The following is a 23,580-nucleotide window of genomic DNA, read 5'->3' on the forward strand; positions in this document are numbered from 1 at the left end:
TCAGATCAGAGAAGTGAAGAATTCTTCTCCACGTGGTCGTCATTCAACTCATAGACGTGGTTGTTTCTCAGCTTTTTTCCTTTTACCAAACTCTTCTATTTCATGTTGGATCAGACCTCTTTATTCAACTTTTGGGTCTGAAATTAAAATCAAAATCCAAAATATGTGAATATATTTCCAAAATTTATAGTAAAAATGTTATTAGATAACAAAAATTTTTTTTAAAAAAATCAACAATAATCTGGTATTGAGAACTAAATTTAAAATTTATTGAAACTACAAAAACTAAAATTAGACAGAATTAAAAGTATAGCGAATAAATTTTAAAATATAGTGATCAAAATGATATTTTAACCACTAAATTATTGACCCGACAAAGAAGAACCACAAATCATGCAGTACTGTACGTAACACACAAGTTTACTTACAACCAAGCTTTCACATTATTATTTTATTGGTACAATGAAAAGTTTCATTTTATGTGGTGCACCACCCCCAGAGTTTGGATATTTATATTCAACAACACAATACCTATTTATCTGTTGCTTATTGTATTCTCTCTTTCTTTCAATATGTAATATTATTACACACACATACCAAGCACAAATTTGCATATATCATCAATAAGAAGAAATTTTAAAAATAAAGTATCATAATAAGGTTTCTTCTTGAAATAGAGTATGCAACTTTAACTAAAAAATTAGATACTCGAATCTCCTTCCCGAATATATTGTTGAACTCGCTAGAAAAGAAGAGAGATTGAAATTTATGCTCTTGATTTAAAAGTTAAATTTTGTTTTTAATTATTATACTTATACTGAAGAGTAACGATAGCAAGTGATTGAGTTCAGTAGTTCTTCATATAAAATTATTGACTCTAGAGATATAATAATATGGAGAAGACTAAATTGTTTCAAGCACCGACAGAACCAGAAGCATCCCTTGTTTCAAAGAGAACAGAGCGGGTTATTCACATTTCATTTGATGGTCAGAGGCAAATTGAGGATTCCCAAAGGGAAAAATAGAGATGTCTCCTACGTTACGTGTAATATGTGTCGATAAGATCGAAGGTTAAAATTCTCAATAGTACACACCATTTTTTTTTACTCAATCATGTATTTATTTATCAATGGTGGGAGTATTTGGTAACTCTAATTAAATTATAGAGAGGATAATGATGAGATGTATTATTTAGATTTAGATGATAAAATAATCCACCAATGGACAGATATTGGACATGCATATGATAATAGATTATAATCCTATGATATGCCATTTTAATTCTATGGAGATTATTGAGGGATTAAAATCATATGGGAAAGTCTAAATTAATTAAGCTTAATTAGTTAACCACTTTTATTCTTAATTCGTCGAGGAAATGATAGGATAATAATTTCAACCTATAATTTTCTCTTAATTTTCTGTGAATTTTCCAATTAATGGTCCACTCCCACCTTGTTGTCTACATCTTTTTGGCAGCTTCAATGCTTCTTCTGGGTTGGTCATTTCCTTATTGCCCCTATGTTCTATAGATAAAAATGACTGTAAACACACCATTTTTTCTGTCTTGAAGTGATTATATTGATTTTTTAGTATAATAATTATTGATGTAGAAAATCGAATCTTCGATTTCAAAAAAAAAAAAAATGCATATAAATTATTTAATGTTCTCTTTCTTTGGGTTTATCTCTAGTCTTTAACTGGATTGATATGTGTTATTCTCTCATTTGTGTTTAATAATATATTAATGAATCGGAGATGATGAAGATTGCTAAAAATGTGTCTACCTAGTGAAGATGTTTGAGTACAACTTTATAGGCTTTGATATCATATTTGATAGATGAGATTTCATCTAAAAACCAATTGACAATAAAAAGAGTAGTGCGTTTATCTTATAAAGAGTGCGAGTCCTCTTGGTTTTTCCAATGTGAGATTCTCAACAATAAATTTACCTCTAATGTTTGGACTACTATTTGGTATTCTATTATACTCCCAATTGAAAAATCTCTCCCAACAACAATGATAATAAGTCAAAATGAGTTTAGTTTAACGATAATTAATGGTATGCGCTCTCTCTTCAAAAGTTCGAACCTCCATATCTACAATTATATTGTATTAGATGCAAAAAAATGTCACACATTGATAAGAGAAGAAAAAAGTTGACAATACATAAGTGAAAACAATTATCTTCATTGTCATGAGACATTTTGGAGTGTCCTAAAAGCCTAACATGAGAATCTATGTCTAAAGTAGATAATATCATAGCATAGTAAAACTATATAGAAGTTTGTTCTCCTTATCATATTATACATAAAATAAAATAAAATAAAGGGTAAATATCAATTTATACTCTTAAACTTTAAAGTTGTATTAGTTTGAAGTTTAACAGACACACAACCATAAAAATTTAGAATTTAAATTAATACAATATTAATTTAGAGTTTAAATTGATACCACCATAAAGTTGATATTTATCTTGAAATAAATAAAGAATAGGCACATAGAAAATTTCCTCCATCAACTATCAACTATCTATGCCTTGGATTGTGAAAATTCCAAAACATAAATTCAACCTCTAAGTTAGGGTAAATTAAAAGAAACATTAGGGTGATATAATAAATTTCACAAAAGCACATGGCTTTAGGTAGGTGGAAAAGATAAAAATGGGATGAATATGAGATAAAGAGAAGGTATAATTTTTTCTATCAAAATTAAATGTTCCATCAAAAGATGAAAAATACTGATCTGACATTACTGCTTATAAAACACACACATAACCCACACAGATATTTTTTTAGTGGCATAAGGATAAAAAGCAAAACATAGACACATGGACTTTCTTTCCCATCACCGCCTTTAATTTCATTTAATTAATACACACCCCACCCTAATAAATACTTTCATAATTAAAATTTAGTTTCAATAATTTCATTAAAAAAAATTATAACCAATTTAACCAATCATATAAACTATTAAATTTTTACTTTTAAAACTATACTAAAGATATATACCAACTTTATAATTCTTAATACATATAAGGTCAAAATATGTGAGCTATCTTCTAGCTCTCTTTTTATATATATTAATTCTTTTTTAAGAATATATTTATTATTGGTATCGAGAAGTGACGAAGGTGTTACGGAAATGTCAATCTAATTGAGATGTTCTAGTACGCCTAGTGACTCTCTATTCTTTAGCATCTTGGTCAAAAAAAAATACACATAGCTCAACTAGAGTAAGACTCGTACTATTGGTTTTTTTTATAGATGATTGAGAAAGTAAGGTCAAGAGGAATACCAGAATATCTCAACTAGATCGACACAAACTTACACCTTCATCATCTCCTCATTCTAATAGACTTGTACTATTGACTTGATATTAGAGCTTCGATTTCATTGTCTCACAAATTTTTAAATAATAATATTAAGGAAAAATTTTGAGTGGTATCTATTCTGTCGTTCCTATTGCACCCAATAAAAAATTGACACGTGATAATTATTTTTTTAAAAAAAATTACTAAAATTTTTTTTATCTAAGTATTGCTCATAAGTGTTTGAAAATTAATTTTCCTATTTTTCGTTTCAACCAGCTAGTTTGATTTCTTCTTATTTCTTTCCAAAAAAAAAAAAAAAAAAAAAGTGTCAGAATCAGAGTACTGTGTATAAAAAATTGTGACACAATTGGGTAATTAATTTAATATTGGAGCAAATTTAAGGGGGAAAAAAAAGAAAAAAAGAAAAAGGTGGTACCCTACAAAGGCATATCCAAAGTACTGTGGTGCATACTTGGAAGGGGAAAAGGGGTTCATATTCATCCCCTCCAAGCCTGAAAATGCACATCAATCTCAGCACGAAATGGGGGAAAGGAAATTTCAACCACAAATATGGAAAATGCAGGCCAAGGAGGTTTTTTTCTATTATTATTAATTTTTTATTTTCTAGGGTTTTGTTTATGTGATAGACATGCTTGCTAGCTTTCACTATCACCCACTCTCCCAACAAAAATATAGTACATTCAAAGAACCCTTTTTTTTTTCCTTTGTTTGAAGCTTATCTTCTTCCAATTGAAAGCAACCCTAGAACAACCCAATTACCCAGCTCTTCAAGAACATGAGTGGACATCAGTTACTATGTCAGTCTAAAAAGAACACACACACACATAGAGAGAGAGAGAGACCGGCATGTATAAATGGCAAGTGATTTTTGGGGAAGAAATGAATGTGTTTTTCTTGGGGTTTAGTTCATAATTATAGCAAAAGGGGAAGATGAAGGGTTGTTTTATTTGCATGAGATGAGAAATGGGGTTTCTTTTTTTGGGGGGATTTTTCTTATGGTGGCTATGACATTTGGTGATTGGTTAACGGTTTGAAGAAGGGTGTGTTAGATCCATCTTGTATCCTCTTTCTTTTTTAAGCTAATAAAATCACTTTCCGAATGAAATATGATGAGGATACTATGAATGTGTAAGCATAGCTGAGATATTCTATTGCATCCACTGATTCCTTAACTGTGTGTTTTTGTTTTAAAAAAAGTGTGTCAGATGAACGCATCTTAAATACACATTTTTTTTTTGTGCAAGCTCAGTATACCTCTTTACGATTTATCTAATTATTCAACTACAGTTTTTCACATATTAAACTCTCTTCTTTTTCTTTTTAAAAAATTTACTTTTGAGTTTAAGCTGCAAAAATATAGGTTCAACTTATGATACACTTTATTAGATTACATGGAGTTCCATTTTAAAATGGCAACAAAAGGGATAGCTCATCTATCTTATAAACATTGAGAGATCCTATGATGTTTCCTATGTGGGGTCCTTAACATGTCCTTCCATATGGAGTTAATGAGCTTAATTTTCAAATCAAATGTTTGTTTGAACTTAATGAGCTCACAACAAAATCTATTAGCTACATAGGGGTAGCTGCCAATGTATAGCAATCAAATCCATATAATCTAAAAGAATTTACACGTATAGCAAAATTAGTTATTGGAGTCTATCAATCAATTATATAATTGATAGGAGTCTATCACATCAGAATCTATTATCGATACATTTTACTATATTTACAATTATTTAAAAGTGTCAGTGTATACACTTACTAATCTTAAAAGTGTTATTGCTTGCAATTCATATCCACACTTATTTGGTTTTAAGATGAAATCATACTATCTAATACGTTGAATATAAATCCTTTTCAATGTGGTTAGAATGTTGAACGATTAAAAAAAAAAAATGAGTGCAACACAGGACACAGGCGACTACTTTTCCGGTTTAGATAAATAGGTATCTAGCAGTGGCAAGTACAAGCACAAACCAAAACAAAACTTTTAAAAATAAAAATATATATTGTTGAAAGCTTTATAACGAAAGAGAAAGGGGAGAAGAGGTACCTTTATTGCACTCCTTGGTTGGAAGAAAAAGGTAATTAGATAAGCACGCATAGAGAGGAGGCCCAGTGCCAATAACAACATTCTCTCCACACAAAAACACTTCATACAAAGAGAGAGATGGTTTTTTTTTCCCCTCCTTTTTGTTGAAAGTGACACTAGGGAAACAGACTAGAAATAAAAGAGAGAGAGAAGAAGAAAAGAAGACACCAGTCAAATAACAGAGACCATTGCCTCTCTAGACAGAGGCTTATTCAGAGTTGTACACTGCTGTTTTAGAGAGAAATAATTGTCCTTTCACTCATAGGGTTTATATATATATATAGATATAGATATACACATAAGCCTATCCACACCCACGTGGACTTGCCATATACAACATTCAAATTGGTTCATCCCCAATTCCAAATAATACAAATACAAGGTAAAAATAATGATACAAATTCACAACAATGAATGATGGATCATCACCCCCTTAAAAAAAAAAAACAAAGGTGTGTTTTGTATTAATAATACAAACCCTTGTTTAGCCCAGAAATCAAACCGGGTGAAAAACACCACATTTTTATAATGGAATCCATGCACTCAGTGATATGATCGTAATTGAAAGAAGTCCTCAAACGGCAGATTTTTTAAGAAAATGGGAAAAAAAAGTTTATACGTGATTTTTTTTGGGAAATCATCAAGAATTTTTAAGATTTCAAAATTCGTAAAAATAGTTTTCCTCGATCCATTTCGGACGAGATCGACCATCGAGAATTAGTTAAAAAATTATTTTTTCTAACTTATCATTGTTTTGGGTCTTCTCGATACATCTCGCCTGTTGAGATTTGGCAATTTCGGTAAGTAATCATCTCAAATCTTATACCAAATCTTCTATTATTTTTAAATTTTCTCCAAATTCAGTTATGTTTACTAAATATTATATCAAATTATTACGTAATTTTTCAAATTTTTAGCATAATTTGTGTTCACAATTGTATGAATTTTCAAATTTTCAAATGAGTTTTCCAATTATCAAAATAGATTTTCTAAATTGATTCAACAGTTTTAAATTATGAGAAATATCAAATTTTGTAAAAAAGTTGGGTAAGGTTTGGGATATATATAGAATCTCGGTGTATCCTGCTCGAGATTCCATCCAGAAAGCTCAAATATATGAACTTTGATGTTAATTATGTCTATAGGATTTCACCAATAAAACTCAAATATATAGAATCTTGAATTATTTTGCATGGGATTAACACCAAGATGCACATAATCTCGGTGTGTATAATCTAATGAGATACCGAGAAAGCTCCAAACAATTGAAAAGTTGGAAATTTTGATTTTTTAACTAAAATCTCATGGTTGATCTCGCCTGAGATGAACCGAGAAAAATTATTTTTACAAGTTTTCAAAAAAGATGCTAGTTTTGTAAGGTAAAAACTTAAACGTGTTATTTCTAACAATTTGCCAATACCCCTATTCTTTTAGAAGTTGCAATATTTCGAGTATGTCATTGAAGTAGAAATACGCACCATAATCCTTAGAAATGTATGACAATCCAAATTTTGGTCACCGTTACACACCATTTTAGATTTCAATTTCCATTTGATATCTTAAATGATTTCCTTTCTAATGGTAGTTTGGAATGTTTATGAAATATTAAGAGATCATAACCTTACAACTTTTGAAAGGATAAATTTTTTTAAGGGGTATTCGGCCCCCAACTTGAAGTTGGTGCATTAGACTATAATAACTTACTCTATATATCTTTGAAGCTCCAAATATAATAGTAGCGTTTACAACTATATAATAACCTACAACGATCTATATTACTATTACTAAATCCCTCTTTACTATAATGTTTACTATTTTTTATTCGTCTTTTCTTTCTCTTTGTTGTAATAATTTTTATTTATACCCTAAACACATATTATTATAACCTCTAAACTATAATAACGAACTCAACGGTCCAAACGGTTGGATTATAGTTTACCCTTTTATCTATCTCTTTCTTCTTTAGGTTAAGACCGGTGGAGAAGTGAGAAGGGAAAAGAAAGGAGGAAAAGGAGAGTGTGTGTGTGTGTGTGTCAAAGTCATCATCTGCAAGCCACGTGAAGTGGCACAAATACTAGGTGACTTCTGTCCACTCAATTGCCATTATATATTAATATTATTATATCTCTCTCCATATACATCACTTCACTCTAAAGATCCCTACTTTTTCCTCAAAAGAAAAGAACCCTTTAGTTTTAACCCTTTCCAAACCCCAAATTGCTCTTCCTCTCATCTTCTCTTTCCCTTTTCATAACTCTCCCTTTCAACAAACCCCTCCCCTTCCATTTCCATTGCTATATCCCCCTCAAGGTCTTGTCTTTCTCAACTATCCCTAAATTCCCTCAACTCTCCTTCCTAAATTATTGCCAAATATATATGTATATCTTTGGTCTTTCTCAACTTTCTTAGCTAAACCATATGAGGTTTATCTTGCAGCTATATTGGAGGCAGCTTTCTCCATATATAATTGTCACTCTCAATTGGCTTCTGTGACAAGGAGAGGTTTTAGTTATTTCCCCCAAAGTTCTAGTCATTATGTTATTCCTCTAGGGTTTGTTTGTTTGTTTGTTTTTCTTTTTGCAAATTCCATATCAAAGGGAGGAAAATTAAAAGAGATATGTTTGTGTTCAATAGTTGTAGTAGTAACGACTCCATCTCTTTCACTGACCATTCTTTTCTTCACTTTCCTTCTCCTTTTGATGATGATGCTAATTGTACTTCCTTTCTTCTTCAACAACAACAACCTCAACATGATATTTTTCTTCATCATATTCCATTGAATGAAGAACCAGCTGCTACTCCATCAACAAGAATTACTATCAATAATAATAATGATGTTCTTCAACAAGACTTGATGATCATGGAGCAGCAAATGATTCAAAGGAAAAGAGCTTCATCTAAGAGAGATAGACACAGCAAAATCAACACTCTTCATGGACCAAGAGATAGAAGAATGAGGCTATCCTTGCCTGTGGCTAAAGAGTTTTTTGGTCTACAAGATATGCTTGGTGTTGACAAAGCTAGCAAAACTGTTGAGTGGTTGCTCTTTCAAGCTAGACATGCGATCAAGAAACTCTCCAGGGATCAACAAAACTTACATCACCACGATCGCGATGGTGATACGAGGAGTCCATCGTCGGTTTCGGACGGGGAAGTCATGTCCGGGATTATTGACGAAACGACCGTCGTCAATAACGACATCAACACCAAAGAATTAGAAGGAGGACGAAAAGCGACGAAAAAAGAAAAGAGAAGTAGGGTTGGAAGAAAAATGGCATTCCACCCCCTCACGAGAGAGTGCAGAGAGAAAGCCAGAGCGAGAGCGAGAGCAAGAACGCGAGAGAAACAACTGCAAATTGAAGCAACATCAACAACAACAAAATTACAACATGTTAGCAAAATAAGTTCATCATGGATGAATACTACCCAAATGGAAAATAATGGTAATGAGGAGCAATTAAGAACAAGAAATGAAGGAATAATCATAGATCATGAAACTGATGATTGTTTGATGATCATGGGGAGGTGGAGCCCATCCAATAACTCTATTTATTACAATTCTCTCCATAACAACAATAATGGAAGTTCCCAAGAGGTAAATTCCAAACATCAACAAACTAAATTATTATTATTTTTTATTTCAGTTTCAAAATTCTCAAGTGATTATTATCTATACCCTTTTAAAAGGTAAAGTCCAAGAAAATGTTTCAAGTACAAATTGTTGGTTCATACATTTCTGACCATTTTCTTATAATAATTGGGGTTACATTTCAGCATCCATTTGGAGACTTTCAATTCTTTGGAAAACCATGGGAGCCCTACAACAATCATAGCATATGTTAACTCTACTATCTCCAAACTGAGACTGATCCCTTCAGAGAATCAATTATATACTTTCAAGTGTGTCCAATAATGGTAAATTATTATCATTCTCATAATGCTTTGTGTTGCCTCTTCTTCATTTCTATCTTATTTTCCTCTACTTGGAGTGTATGATTATACATAAAACATCTTCATTTTATAATGCCATTTCTTTTCCTAATTAAACTCTAGAATGTGCAAACACAAATTAATTAGAGGGGATCAACAGAATATCTAGGGTGGTTTGATAACTATTTCAATTTTATGTCTTGTTTTCATCTTTATAAACAAAAGTTTGAATACTTTGTCATATTTACAAGAAGAAGAAAAAAGTTGTTAAAAACTTTTCAAAACTTTTGTTTGGTGTTTGAAATTATTGGCAAACAGTAGATAACAAAACTAACAAATGTACATATAGGTGGAAGTATTGTTTATAAGTTTAATTTTAAGAGATAAAAATAAAAATAACTAAAGCCCATTTGATAAACATTCAGCATCATTTGGTAATTATTTTGTTTTTTGTTTTTGAAAATTAAATCTATTTCCTCTCCGTTTCTTACAATATTTTGTATCTTTCTTAAGTACATGGTTGAATTCTTAGCCAAATTTCAAAAACAAAAACAAATTTGAAAAACCACTTTTTTTTTTTTTAATTTTCAAATTTTGACTTGATTTTTTAAACTATTGGTAAAAAGTAAATAACAAATAAAGAAATTTGAGGTGGAAGTAGTGTTTATAAGTTTAATTTTAAAAATAAAAACAAAAAACCAAATGGTTACTAAACGAAGGTCTTAATATTTTAAAATTTAGGCTTACACTACTCCAACCAATAAGTTTGCTTGTTTTTTCATTCTTCACTTTTTATCTTTTGTTTTTAACAAAATACTAAAGGAAAGAGGGATCAGGGGATACAGGGGGACATCTAAACTAGATTGACACTTCATTAGCATCTTCATCATACTCTGAATGTTTTAGAAAATTAAATCAAATTATTTTGAAAAAGTAGAAAATGTAGTATTTAAAAACTTATTTTTATTTTTGGAATTTGACCAAAAATTCAAATACTTCTTTAAAAAAAGATGAACATCATGAAAAAAAAGATATGGGAGAAACACAAGCATTAATTTCAAGCACAGAAACTAAAAATGAAATCATCAAACATGACCTAGGGTATACATCTTTGACATTGAAGACTAATTTCCAAGTAGAGTTGAAAATTTAAAAACAATTCAAAGAAAGTGAAAACTATGCAAATTTAATACTTTCAATTGTTCCTATGTTCAACAACATATGAGTTGAGAATTGAATTTCAGATTTTTTTGCCAATGAGATAATGTCTTAACAATTGAAATATATCATAATATTTGTAAGAAGCACTTCTAGTCATAATATAGTTTAGTGTTCTATCTTCCTAGCCCTTCCCCTTTTGTTTGTATATAATTATGCTAATATTTTATTTGAAGAAAAAAAAAAAAAAAAAATTAATTAATTGTAAATTATATCTTATATAAAATACAATTTTTCCTAAAGGCCGAATTTGAACAAATAAGAAAAAAAATGAAAGTATCTATATAGAAAAAAAAAAAAAAAAAAAAAAAAAAAAAAGATCAATAAATTATAAGAGTTTTTTATTATAAAAAAGTGATGAACTAGAGGATAATTATAAGATCTCTTTACATGTTATGTTTCTAAGCCCATATAAGTAGTGCATTAAAAAGAGAGGAGGAAAAACTTTTGAGAAGTGATTGAATGACCCATGATTTAATTAATATCCACTACATAGTACAAACCAAACCCATATTTTATGTAACTCCATTCACACCATACTAAGAAACAATTTTCAACATTTCAAATGATTCTATGGCATTAAACATATGAAACTTTTACTATGTAAATTAATGAATTGCATAGTGTTTTCCCTTTTTGTTTATTAGAAATATATGAATTAACTTTGTTGTTATTGGCTGGATGATATTGGAAGAAAGGATAAACATATGGAAAAGTCCAGTTTAGCCTTGAGATACATGCATGAACCTTGGGAAATGTTCTGTTGGCTAACATCAAAAATTTCTTTGCTCCTAATAATGAAACAAAACTCAAAAGTGCCTTTTCCCAGCTTGTTTCTTGAACCAATAAGGAAGGGTTGTTTGTGTTTATTAATTTATTTTGTAGTGTTTTGAATATTATATAGTTCTTTTCATAAGTTTATAATTATGTGTTTAGGATTAGCATTTTTTTTTTTTTTTAAGACTATATGGAGAATCATGTGTTTTAGGTTTTGATCCATTTCTTAATGATAAACGAGAATTAGAGTGATCTTCGTGTTTTGAACTCATTCCTAATTAGTGAAATATAGTTGAAAGATAGGGAAAGAAGATAAATAGAAAAAACATGATATGTTAGATAAATAGTCGTCAACTTAAGTTTAATTCAACAGCTTAACTAAGATTTTATCCTCGACCTCTTACTATTCTTACTAGACATCTACATAAATAGGAACCTGTTATATTTAATTAGTTATTTTAAATAAAACTACATCGTCACTGATTTGAATTCATTCTTTTTTACTTTTTATCAATTTGGGGAAGTTATATATAATTTGGATTTTAGTAACCAGCTTTTAAAAATGGGGGTTGTACATATAGTTAAATTTTTGTTGGGTAATATATATAAATTAATCTTGAAGTCTTGATGTATTTGGAAGTCAAGTTTTAAAGCATTATTATGTTTTTCAGAATGGAAAACTGTTTTCATGATATAACAATATGCTTGGCAGAATGATTTTGTAAAACAATTCAATAATTAAAGTAAAAATTTTTTTTTTGCTAATTATGCATGATATCTTTAGTGTTTTATTATATTAACTGTCCATGTGTTCATTGATTATTTTTATTTATGGTTGAAAAATAAATGAAAATACAAGGAGAATTATGTTTCCAAACTGTTTATAATCTAAAGAAAAATAAAATAAAATATCTTGTTGATCTAGAAAATGAATGTACAAACCAATTTCAACTATTAATTTTTAGAAAATGCATCTAATAGACGGGCTAGTGTTTTTTTTTTCCTCTCTAAAGTTCAGATTTACTGTTTTGTTTTCTTTATTTAAAATCTTGCATAAATATTTAAATTTATCCATATATTATGATAGTGATTTATCCATACATTTTTAGTGTTTAGATATTAGAGATATTTTTCTTTAAAAAAAAAAAGACTGACAGATAAAAAGAACATTTCTATTCCATAGAGACAGGCGAGATTCGTTTTGGGAGTTTCTAAAATTTGACAAGCATGTTTGGAGTAATTATTATAGAAGAGTCCTTCACAAATGTTTTTTCTTGGTTTTCTTTAATATTTAACTTCTCGTTCGGTAGCGATTTCGTTTTTCATTTTTTATTTCTAAAAATTAAGTCTATTTTTTCTTCATTTTTTACAATGATTTGTATCTTTTTTAAGTACGCAATGGTTGAATTCTTAGCCAAATTCTAAAAATAAAAATAAATTTTTAAAAACTATTTTTTTTAGTTTTAAAAATTTGGCTTAGTTTTTCAAACTCTTGGTAAAAAATGATAACAAAAGAAGAAATTTGGATGTGGAAGTAGTATCTATAGACTTAAGTTTCAAAAACAAAAAATAAAAAAATAAATAGTTATTAAACGAGCTCATATCTTTTAAAAACTTGTTTTTGTTTTTGAAAGTTAGTTGAGAATTAAACAGTGTATTTGCATTTTCAATAAATTTTAATGCTTTCATAACTTGCACTTTCTTATTGGACTCATCTCCAACCCTCCTTTTGTCTTTATTGATGATTAATGAATGGGTTGGAGATATGATGATGGTGCTAAAGAGGTGTTAACCTAGTTAAGATATCCCAATGCACCTACTGATCCCGATTGTATCTTTTTCTAGAAAAAAAAAAATTAAACATTATACTTAAGAAAGATACAAATCATTACAAGAAAGAAAAAAAATACGTTTAATTTTCAAAAACCAAAAACCAAAAACAAATGGTTATCCAACTCTGCCTAAATTTTTAATTAATTAGTTGGAATTAGACATTTTATGAGCTTATTTTTTATCTACTTTGTTTTGTTGGCTACGTTGGAGTATTTTCATTATTGATTTGGGGCATTTATTTGGAAGATTATTTTGATGTTCTCTATTAGATAAAATTTTTGTAGGTTTTTTAGTTGGCTTCATAGCAAAATTTTCAATTTAGTTCAACGGTTGGTGTTCTTTTAATCTTTTTAAAAAAATATTAAATCAATTTCACTAACTTGATACATGATTTATAATTAACGTTGGATTTAAAAGTATTTGGTTCATATCTCATTTGACTAGATAAGAGGAATAGCATGAATATATAAGTGAAGATAACTACTTAGAATAAGTCGATGATGACATTACCTTTCGGTTGGTTTCAAAAGACAGCTTTCTCAAAATCATAATAACCTGTTATTATTCAATCGTCAATACTAAAATAAGGTCTCTAGCGATATAGGATAGAAGAAGAATACTAATCAAATGCTTAATTAATTATAATAGAATGAGCTTATACTAGTAACATTCTACAACGTTGAAATTATTTAGAAACTCCTTTAGCCGAACATATGTGGAGGGTCTATTGTGATCCCTATATAAGTAGTATTATAATTGTGGCTCTGACTTAATCATGTTAGTAGAATTCTTTGAGCATTAAACAAATTAGACATGAGCTTTGAAATTAAAGATGTAGTAATGGTGTAATGATCTATGATTAAATTCTATCGGATAGGCAATATGCTCCCATGAAAAAGAGTTGACATGTATAAAATTCGGAAGAATGAACGACTACATCTCTTAATGGGAGATTTGGCGGCACTTTGTTTGAAGAAAGATCCGTTAGAAGTGCAAATAAAGTTTTATATTACCTAAGGAAGGAAGTGATTATAGATATATATATAAGTGAAAAGACTACTTCTATTAGTATGATTCATTTCGGGTAAAACAAAAAACAAAGTCACAAGAATTTATGTCCAAAATAGATAATAACGCATCATTGAGGGAGATATATAGGATCGTTATCCCTAATCTTTTGCAACCCAAGACCTAAAAAGAACAATGTCTATTTAAATTTCGTAATCAATCCATGAATTAGGTTATTCTTGCTCGTGAATTTAAATTTAAATTAATTTTTTTTTTTTTTAAAAAAAAAAGATTCAATATCACATGAGTTAAACTTTTTTTTTTCAAGAACTCAATGCGTAGAATCTATAACAGAAACCAAATGATAAACTCAACAATTGATTTGTTGTAGCATCCAAACAGGCAGAAAACAACATTACCAACAATAATTGGTATATTCTGTTTTTAAGAATATAAGAATAATAAGAATAATTCAATTCCTACTCATTTTTAGTCTTCAGCATTATTTTACTAAATTCCAATAAAATAAATAAATAAATACCTAGTTGGGAATGATAGAACTTGGAAGTTGGAGAAATTTCAAGCAACTCCATGAAAGCCTCTGTAAAGTGATGAAATTTAACCTCTGCAAGAAGAAGAAAAAGAAAAACCCTATTTCAAAATAATGAGAGAGCCTGTTTTTTTTACTGTCTGTTTTGTAGAACAAAGAAAAAGTGGGGGGAACATACATGAGAGTTATCTTTCCTCTAAAATGCAAAAGAGCATATTCCCATCATTTTGGTAAAGTAAAAGTAAAAAAGATACCCTCTTTTTCTTTTTCTTTTTCTTTTTCTTTTCTTTTTTTTTTTCTTTTTCTCTAGTACCACTTGAAAGATTTCCATCTTTTATCTCATAAAATGGTGATTTTATTCTTAACCTCCCCAAAACATATTTAAATTATATTACTGGCTGTTTATTCAAGTTTTTTTTACTAAATACTCGTTTTTCTGTCTTTATTGTTGATGTGTGTATTAATCAAATAATAACAATGAATTTTGAAACAAGAAACAAGTGATCAGTAAGTACATTCGAACATTTCGATTAGGTCAACATAATTGTAGCACCCTCATTATACCCCAATACTACTTCAATTGAGCCAAAAGGAGAGTACATATTATCAAATACATATATCGAACCAGAGATGAGCTCGAGAAACAAAAGAAGAAAGTGGGAAAGCAAGCTAAAAGAATGCCTTCCAATTAATTTTAGAGATATTGAATAAGCATTGTAGTTACAAAAAAGAGTGGATTTAGTACACCCAAAGGCCAACCAAATTAACGTTATCTTTCCAATTTTAAATTTAAAATTTTACTTCCTAATTTATTTTAAATTAATTAATAGGTATTAATGCCAAAGACCAAAAATGAGTATTTAGTTTAAAAAAATTTGAAGTAAAAAGTGTAAATCTTGAATCTTTGGGACCAAACTAGAACAAAACTCAAAACTCAAATCTCACAGATAAAATTGGAACATTTTGAAAACTAGGAATTAAATTGAAATCAAATCATAAACCTAATGACTAAAAGTACACCATTTTGAGACCTAGATGTATGGTGAGGATGCTACGGATGTATCAACCTAATTGAGATGTGTCTAGGTGTACCTCCTAATCTCTCTTTATCCTCTAGTATCTTGTTTAAAAATATTTTTAAACAATATCGACATGACAAGAGGGATCAGTAGATGTAACGAGATATCTCAACTAGATTAATACTTTTGTAGCACCCTCATCACATCCAGGATCAAAAGTATTGTTCAAAAACATTTTGAAACCTAAAGGTTGTAATTTTTTTTCTTTATTTTTAAGTACAAATATTTGTGAAGATGAGAAATCAAACTTCCAACCACAAAGGAAGAGATCTCGGCCACACCAATTCTCTTGAACTAAGTGTATTTTATAGTCTGTCTTTAAATAATTAAGACTGGTTTAGATTGACATTATTCGAAATGCTTAAAAAAAACACTTAATTTACCTTTAGAAGTACTTTTTTGAGCAATCAATTCAAATGGACTCGCAGATTAATATTTAGAAATAAAGAAAAAAGAAGAAAGAAAGTGACACAATAAACATGTTTTTGGGTTTGGACAACAATTGACTGGTTACATTGAATCCAAGATTGCGGGCGGAATTAAAGCATTTTAGACAATCATGGCAGCCACAATTCAATCCTTTTATATGTTGCCTTTAATTTGCCTTGCATGCGGGCTTGGAATGTTTTCTTTGGCTTGTTCGAAGCCATTCATTTCTGGTCCTAAATTCTTTAAAATATTTGTTTTAGTTCCTAAATTTTAAATATTATTTTATTTTGATATTTAAATTTTTAAAAATGTTCATTTTAGTCTTTGAACTTCTAAAATTTGCTTATTTTTGTCTTCAATATATTAAGATTTTGTTAAAGAGGTGACTTGTATTTTGGGATGACTAGGCTAATAAATAAGTTAGTTATGCTAAAAAAAATCTAGAATTTCACTTTTGAAGATGGCAAAGTACGAGAATTTAAAAGACATTTTTAGTTCAAAAATTTTGGTTGTTCAGTATTTTGACGTGTTGGTTGTTAATATTTTCGTTCACCTTCATCTTGTTCAATATCATCGAGAGTCTTGTCATCTAAAAGTATAAGTTCATTCACATTTTTGTTGAAGAGTTAACATAATTTTAATAGTATGAACTAAAATAAATATTTTTTTAAGAAGTTTAAGACTAAAACTGACATTTTTTAAGATTGAAGGATTAAAAAAAGAACATAGGATTTAAACTTCTTTTTTTTTTCCATCCCTTTAGCCTAGCATAATTTCATTTGGCCATTCATGCTTTCTTAATTTTGTGTCTAAATCTTTACACTACACCTAGTGGAATAGTAATATATTCTTCAATACTAGTTCAACTTTTTCTTGTAACTTTTATGTTAGAAATCTCTTCTGATTTCCAACTTGGATGAGGATAAGATAAACAAAAATCAAGAGGACTCCTTGAGAAATCTGATATAACTTTTTTTTTCCCCCTAAAGTTGATAATTTTATTCCAAAAATACTTAATAACACTATACATAATGGGTTTTGTTTAATATTTAAGTGCACTACATATAACATATAGAACTAGGTTTACGTGTTGAAGTTACATTTTCTTCTATTAAAGGGATTGCAAAACTGGGCCAAAATGAAATTTATATTTGAAAGTTAGTGCAAACTTAATTTGCAAGTATTTTTTTAGTGGAGAGATCGGAGAGTACATCGGGACATCTCAATTAGATTGACACATTCTTAGCATTCTCATCAAACTCCAACACCACTAATGCACCCTCATTGCACTCTTATTTTCTTTAATTAAAGTTAATGACTTGTATTTAGGATAGTGCATCCCAAATAGGACGAAACTCATTTAATGGCTTAGTGGAATTGATGGAGGAGAATTTCAAAGTTAGTGCATTAGTGGTTAGTTTCTTATTTGCCTATAAATATTTGTAGTATTTCCACTTTAATGAGTATAGAAGTCAATTGAAACATTTGATCCTCCGTACAATATTCTTCTCTTGTTTCCATCTTCCGTTCTTTTTTTTTTTTTATTACAAGCTAATTTTTCAAAATAAAATTTTGTTCGAATGCTTGCTGACAACTTTTGAAGAGGGAGGGCAAGAGGTAAAAAATAGAGTGAGGAAAAAAGATAGGGAAGGATAACCAACAAAAACAAAAACAAAAAGAGGTTGTGAACTTGTGATGGTATAATGAAGAAGTAGAAAATTTTAATTTGCAAAAATAAGGTCCCTTTTAGTAACCATTTCGTTTTTTATTTTTGAAAATTAAGTCTATAAATATTCATTTTATCATTAAATATCTTATTTTGATATTAACTTTTTACTCATGTTTTCAAAAAACCAAGTGAAATTTTGAAAACTAAAAAAATGTAGTCCTCGTTAGATAACCATTTGGTTTTTTTTTTTTTTTATTTAAAAAATTAAGCCTATTTCATCTATATTTTTTTTACAATGATATGCATCTTTCTTAAATAATTCTTAGCCAAATTCCAAAAATAGAAACAATTTTTTTAAAGCTATTTTTTTAGTTCTCAAAATTTGGCTTGGTTTTTTAAACCTTAATGAAAAGTAAATAACAAAAGAATAAATTTAGAGGTAGAAGTAATATCCATAGACTTAATTTTCAAAAACAAAAACAAAAAGCAAAATGGTTACCAAATGAACTTATAATTATTACAAATTTGTTTTTGTTTTTGAAACTTAGTTAAGAATACAACTCTTCATAAAAGAAAAATCATATATAAAACCAAAAACGAAAACTGAAATGGTTATCTAACGAAAACTAAATTTTGAATGTGATTTTGAGGCAGTTTTTTAAATCAATCTGTGGAAATAAAATATCAGGAAGATTGAAAATAAAATTGAGTGTTTAAAGGAAAGGAGTTGGTAGGAAGTAATAGAGATGGAGAAGAGAAGAAAGAATTGTAAGATGCAGATTGAGAGGAAGAATCATCAGTCAAACAATTATGACTCCAAGGGGAAGGGAAGGTTTTTTTTGTTTTTTTTTTTTTTAAAGATTTATTAAGGATAAAAACCCTTTTAATCTTTCAAACAAAATATAAAAATCCCAACAAAATAAAATAAAACAAAAATCAAATAAACCATATATATTTCTTGGTCTAATAATCCTTCTTGTGGTGCTCCATTGATTGGGAAAGAGGAAGAACAGGATAGATATGCAAGCCCTAAAAGTACTAACAATAATCCTTCACAAAGATAAATAAATAAAAAAAAATTGCTGAGGAGAAGAAGAAGAAGAAGAGACATGGGATTTTTCTGGGTAATCATCCGGTGGCCGGTGAAAAATGAAACCCTAGTGGGTGAAGGAGGAAGACCAAAAGTAAAATCCCCCGGCGGCCGGCGCCATTGTTGTATTGAGCACCAAAGGACAGACAGTAACATACACTATTTCTTTTCACCTTTTATTTTTTTTCTTTTAGTTGTGGGTAATTAATTTATGAAGAGATCTCATAACACATGAACTGCCCCTAAAAATGTACCGCAGGGAATCTCTATCTCTATCTTCCCCCAAAATGCAAGGTAATTACATAAAAATAAAAAAATAATAATAATTCATTTTTTTTTTAAAAAAATATATATTTACTACTTGTCAAATTATAAAAAACAATTACTTGGAATGCCGCTAGAGAATATCCAAACAATTCTAAATACTATTTTCAATCTGGTTAACTTTAATTTATATATTTTGATAAATTTTTAATATAGCTAGTTTATTTTTCTTCTTTTTTAAAAAAAATATGTCACATTCTTACCATGAATTTAGAAAACATTCTCATGTTATATTTTTTCAATTTTGATATGAACATAGCTCAAGTGACATATATATAAAGGTTCAATTACTTTTACTTTACATATTATTGAAAAAATTAATTTAAAAAAAAAATTAATTTAAAATTTATTGAACAAACCTCAACTACAGGACTAAAATGGTATTTTAATCAATAACAATAATGACAATCATCAATCGTCTTCTCGTCGGCCTATTTTCATTTTTTGGAGGTTAGAGTTGTCATATTATGATGTTCGAGATGGCACCTAAGTATATATAGGGTAGGAAATTAAACTTCAACTTTTAAGTTAATAGTACGCACACTATTGAACTATACTTATTTTGTTTTTTTTTTCTTTGCCTCTAACATAGTTCAACTATTGATGGAGGAAATTTATGGGTTTTTTAGAGGTAAAAATACAAAAATTAGAATATTTTAAATTATTTAGAACTCAATTTTGTTAGAGCCTAGAAAAACACTTCTAAGGCGAGTGAACAAACATAAAAATGAATGTGTGATATTATTATCTTTTCATACTAAATTACTTAAAATTAAAGTCCAATGAATTTCTTATGGTAACATCTTCTTATTAATAAACAATAACACTAGGGAGAAAAGGTCCTATTTGAATCTCAATACATTATCGAAATTGCAAACTAAATTGGAGGTCAATTCCCCCTAACACCAAAATCTTAATTTGAAAAAGATTTATCCCCTAGCAGGTCGGTAGGTGAAAATGGACAAACAATTTTAACACGTAAAAAGAAAAAGCGACAAATAGGTAGACTTGTCTAAATTACAAGCAGCTCAAATTTATCCCAAAAAAGATTTATTGCAAACTGGATTGGAGATCAATATAGGTGGATTTTTTAAAGGATATTACAACAATTTTCTATATTGATATTGAAGAGATGGACTAAATTTTTTTTTTTTTTTTAAAAAAAAATTGAAGCTGTGATGGGAAAGTTTATGTTGATAATTAGCTTAATTTCCATCACTGAGCTGTAAAATCTTAAAAAATAAGAACAATGATGAAGAGGGGCGAAAGAAATCAAACAAAAACACATGAATTAAGGGTAAAATAAATCAAAGATTACTCAATCAAAAGAAATATGATTGATTGATTTTGTTTGAAAAAAATAGTAAAATAATAAATTTCTGATCCAATTCAATGGATCTTGAAGATGAAAGTGGAGTGTATGATTGAAGAAAGTAGGATTTTGAACAGTAATGCACAAAAAGAGGAAACTTGGGAGATTATATTGGAATCATTTTAACATTTTCTTATCATCACCACTTACCAAAAAGTTAAATAATCATTTTGTATTATTGAACTGACATAGTTATATCACTAACTTTTCATTTGTGAGAATTAAGGTGATGTTGGATAACAAATTATGATCAATTTTGTTATTATTATTGTTTTAATTTGAGTTTATAAACACTATTTTTATCTATAAATTTATTTATTTTGTATCTGTGTTTCCCAAATTTAAAACTTAATTTTAAAAAGATATATTTAAATTTTGGAATTTGACAACAAATTAAAATATTATTTTACATAAATTTCAAAAAATAGAAAACAAAAAACTGTTACCAAGTAAACTTAAGGCCTAAAATTAAATAACCTGGTATCGGATGATATCGAAAGAAATTAAAAAAATCACTTCTTTTTCAATTTTTTGAATAATCACATTTTTAACTTAATTATGGAAAAAAGAAATATAAATATTACCGCAATAGAACATTATTATAGGTTTGGCTAGAAATGTGATTTTGGCTAAATATATTTGTTTAAGATTTCTGGTATTCGTTATTTGAACTTTTTGGAGTTGTCTCTACTTCGGTCTCTAGTGGTATCTGTGTCAGAGGTTGTTCTTCAAGTTGCCAAATCTGCATAATAATTATTTTCTTATTTAACTTAATTCTACATAATATTTTATATGGGATGTTTTCCTTTTTTAGTGATCTGACAATTTTATATGGGATATTTTTATCATTCTGTTGTGCTATTCAATCTCAAGATGCCCTCATGTTAGGGTTGCCGCACATATTATTTTGTGAGATTATTTAGTGTATTTGGTAGAAAATCTACTACATCTATTGAATTCAAGAATAAGGTTTTGTGTTTTGTTTATGGCAGCATGTTCTTTATTTGCTCTTACAGTGAGCATTTTGTAGCAACGAAGGTTATTCGGTCTTAGGGGGACTTAAGACATTATTGATCGAGAAGAATTTCTCACGCCTTAGGAGGAGCCTAAGGTATTATTCATCAAGAAATGAGTTCTCAAGATTTAGGGGAGCCTAAGTTCTCACGTGAATGGAGTTCACGAGTAGAAGAAAAGATATCATCAAATGAGAGAGAGTCTCACACACTTAAGGAGAGCCTAAGTTTCAACACTAATATACACATACTTAGGAGAGCCTAAGTTCAAATGATAAAACGTCTCACATCTAGGGAAGCCTTTGTGGTTAGCTAAGTTGGATTGTACGTGTGTCACTATAATCTTCATTATCTACAGATAAGTACAACATTGTAATTACTTGACTTTTATATATTAGTGAATTATCTTTCTAGGACACACTGTCCCTCAAACGTATGTGGTTCATCACTGAACTGGATTACCAATCCTGTGTTTATTATTGATTTACTCTCTTTCTTGTCATCTCTGTCTTTACTAAGATGTTGTATGTGACAACTACTTAGTGGTTGGGAAATCTCACATTCTAAAATTATAGGTTTGAATCTCTATACATCATATATTTGAATTAAAAAAATCATACGATTTTTATATTATTTTTATTTAACGTTCCACTTTTTAAAAACAAACAAACAAATGTTTTAGTATATTTATCTGTAAAGAAAAGTCTCTAAAAAACCAAAAATCAACAAATAAAATTCCTTTCAAAAGATGATCACCTCCACTATATATGTTGTCTCACCAAGAGATGATCTATTAATGTAAAAACGTTTGAAAATTAATGTATTTTGTAAAGGTACACATACACATATACATGTGTGTCTTAAGCTTTTTAAAAAGGTCTTTTCAAAAAATCGTTAATTTTATTTTATTTCATCCAAAAAATATTTTTCTTTTTATTTCCAAATCCTGATATGATCAGTACTTAGTCGGTCATTTTTTATTCGAATCATAGATAAAATTATTTATATGATTTTTGAAAACATAATTTTTTTTTTAAAATCGAAACAAACAAGAACCATAATTCGACACGAGCATAATTCTATGATACTCTCATCCATTCTTTAAGGGTTTAAATTCTCACCTCGATACTAAATAACTTCATTATTCCAACATAGCTTTATAATTCAAAGTCAATAAAAGACAAGAAATTAGACATAGAGTAATTTCTGCTCCAAGTCAAGAATGAGCAATCAAATGCATACAAGAGAGAAGAAAAAAGAAAAATAAAAAAGTAGATCAGATTCTTCATATGTTTGGCTCTAGCTACTCCTAATACTAACTTTGGGGTTCTAACTCTAATTTCCAAAAGGCTTCTGAACTGTTTGTGCATATCAAATCAACTGAACACCACATATAAAAAATAATAATTAAAAAAAAAAAGCCATAATCATTTGAAAAATATTTTGACAGATTCATGAACTTAATGTCACATAATGCAAGAAGAAGCCCCATTTTCTCCCATGTAGGGTAGTGAATTCAAATTGTAAGAGGATATATACTTAAGAATAAGTTTATATATATATATCAATTGATTTGTGAGAATCAAGTTGCATAATATATTATCAATATTGGTTTTTATTTATTACTTTTTAAATTAAGTTTAAAAATACTATTTACTTATAAGTTTATTCATTTTGTATCAATGTTTCTTAAATTTGAAATTTAAAAGGAAAAAATGTATTTAAAATTTAGAATTTGATTAAAAATTCAAATATTATTTTACATGAATTTATTACCAAGCAAAGTCTAAAAATAAAAAACCCATATGGAATGTCATAAGAAGAAATTAAAAAATCGCTTCTTTTTAAATTTGTTGAAA

The 23,580-nt window shown here is 28.7% G+C and overlaps 1 protein-coding gene and 1 long non-coding RNA gene across 2 annotated transcripts; one reads left to right on the forward strand and one right to left on the reverse strand.

Annotated features, from left to right (window-relative positions):
* Positions 1–7,619: 7,619 nt before the first annotated feature.
* Positions 7,620–9,643, forward strand: LOC120070953 (transcription factor CYCLOIDEA-like). The gene is made up of 2 exons (XM_039022888.1): positions 7,620–9,024; positions 9,204–9,643. Exons 1-2 carry the CDS (start codon positions 8,047–8,049, stop codon positions 9,270–9,272), a joined length of 1,047 nt encoding a protein of 348 aa, XP_038878816.1. The 5' UTR covers positions 7,620–8,046; the 3' UTR covers positions 9,273–9,643.
* On the reverse strand, positions 9,048–14,886 carry LOC120070954. The gene is made up of 3 exons (XR_005480091.1): positions 14,737–14,886; positions 13,698–13,742; positions 9,048–9,247 (listed from the first exon to the last, which is right to left on the reverse strand). It is a non-coding gene; the product is annotated as an uncharacterized LOC120070954 (long non-coding RNA).
* Positions 14,887–23,580: the final 8,694 nt, after the last annotated feature.

Source organism: Benincasa hispida, chromosome 2 (genome assembly GCF_009727055.1).
Source record: "Benincasa hispida cultivar B227 chromosome 2, ASM972705v1, whole genome shotgun sequence".
NCBI lineage: Eukaryota > Viridiplantae > Streptophyta > Magnoliopsida > Cucurbitales > Cucurbitaceae > Benincasa > Benincasa hispida.

Excerpts from the sequence above, each read along its gene's own strand:
- LOC120070953 (XM_039022888.1), top strand. The coding sequence starts at position 8,047 with ATGTTTGTGTTCAATAGTTGTAGTAGTAACGACTCCATCTCTTTCACT. Across the intron at positions 9,025-9,203 it reads ATAATGGAAGTTCCCAAGAG|CATCCATTTGGAGACTTTCA; the intron begins GTAAATTCCAAA and ends GTTACATTTCAG.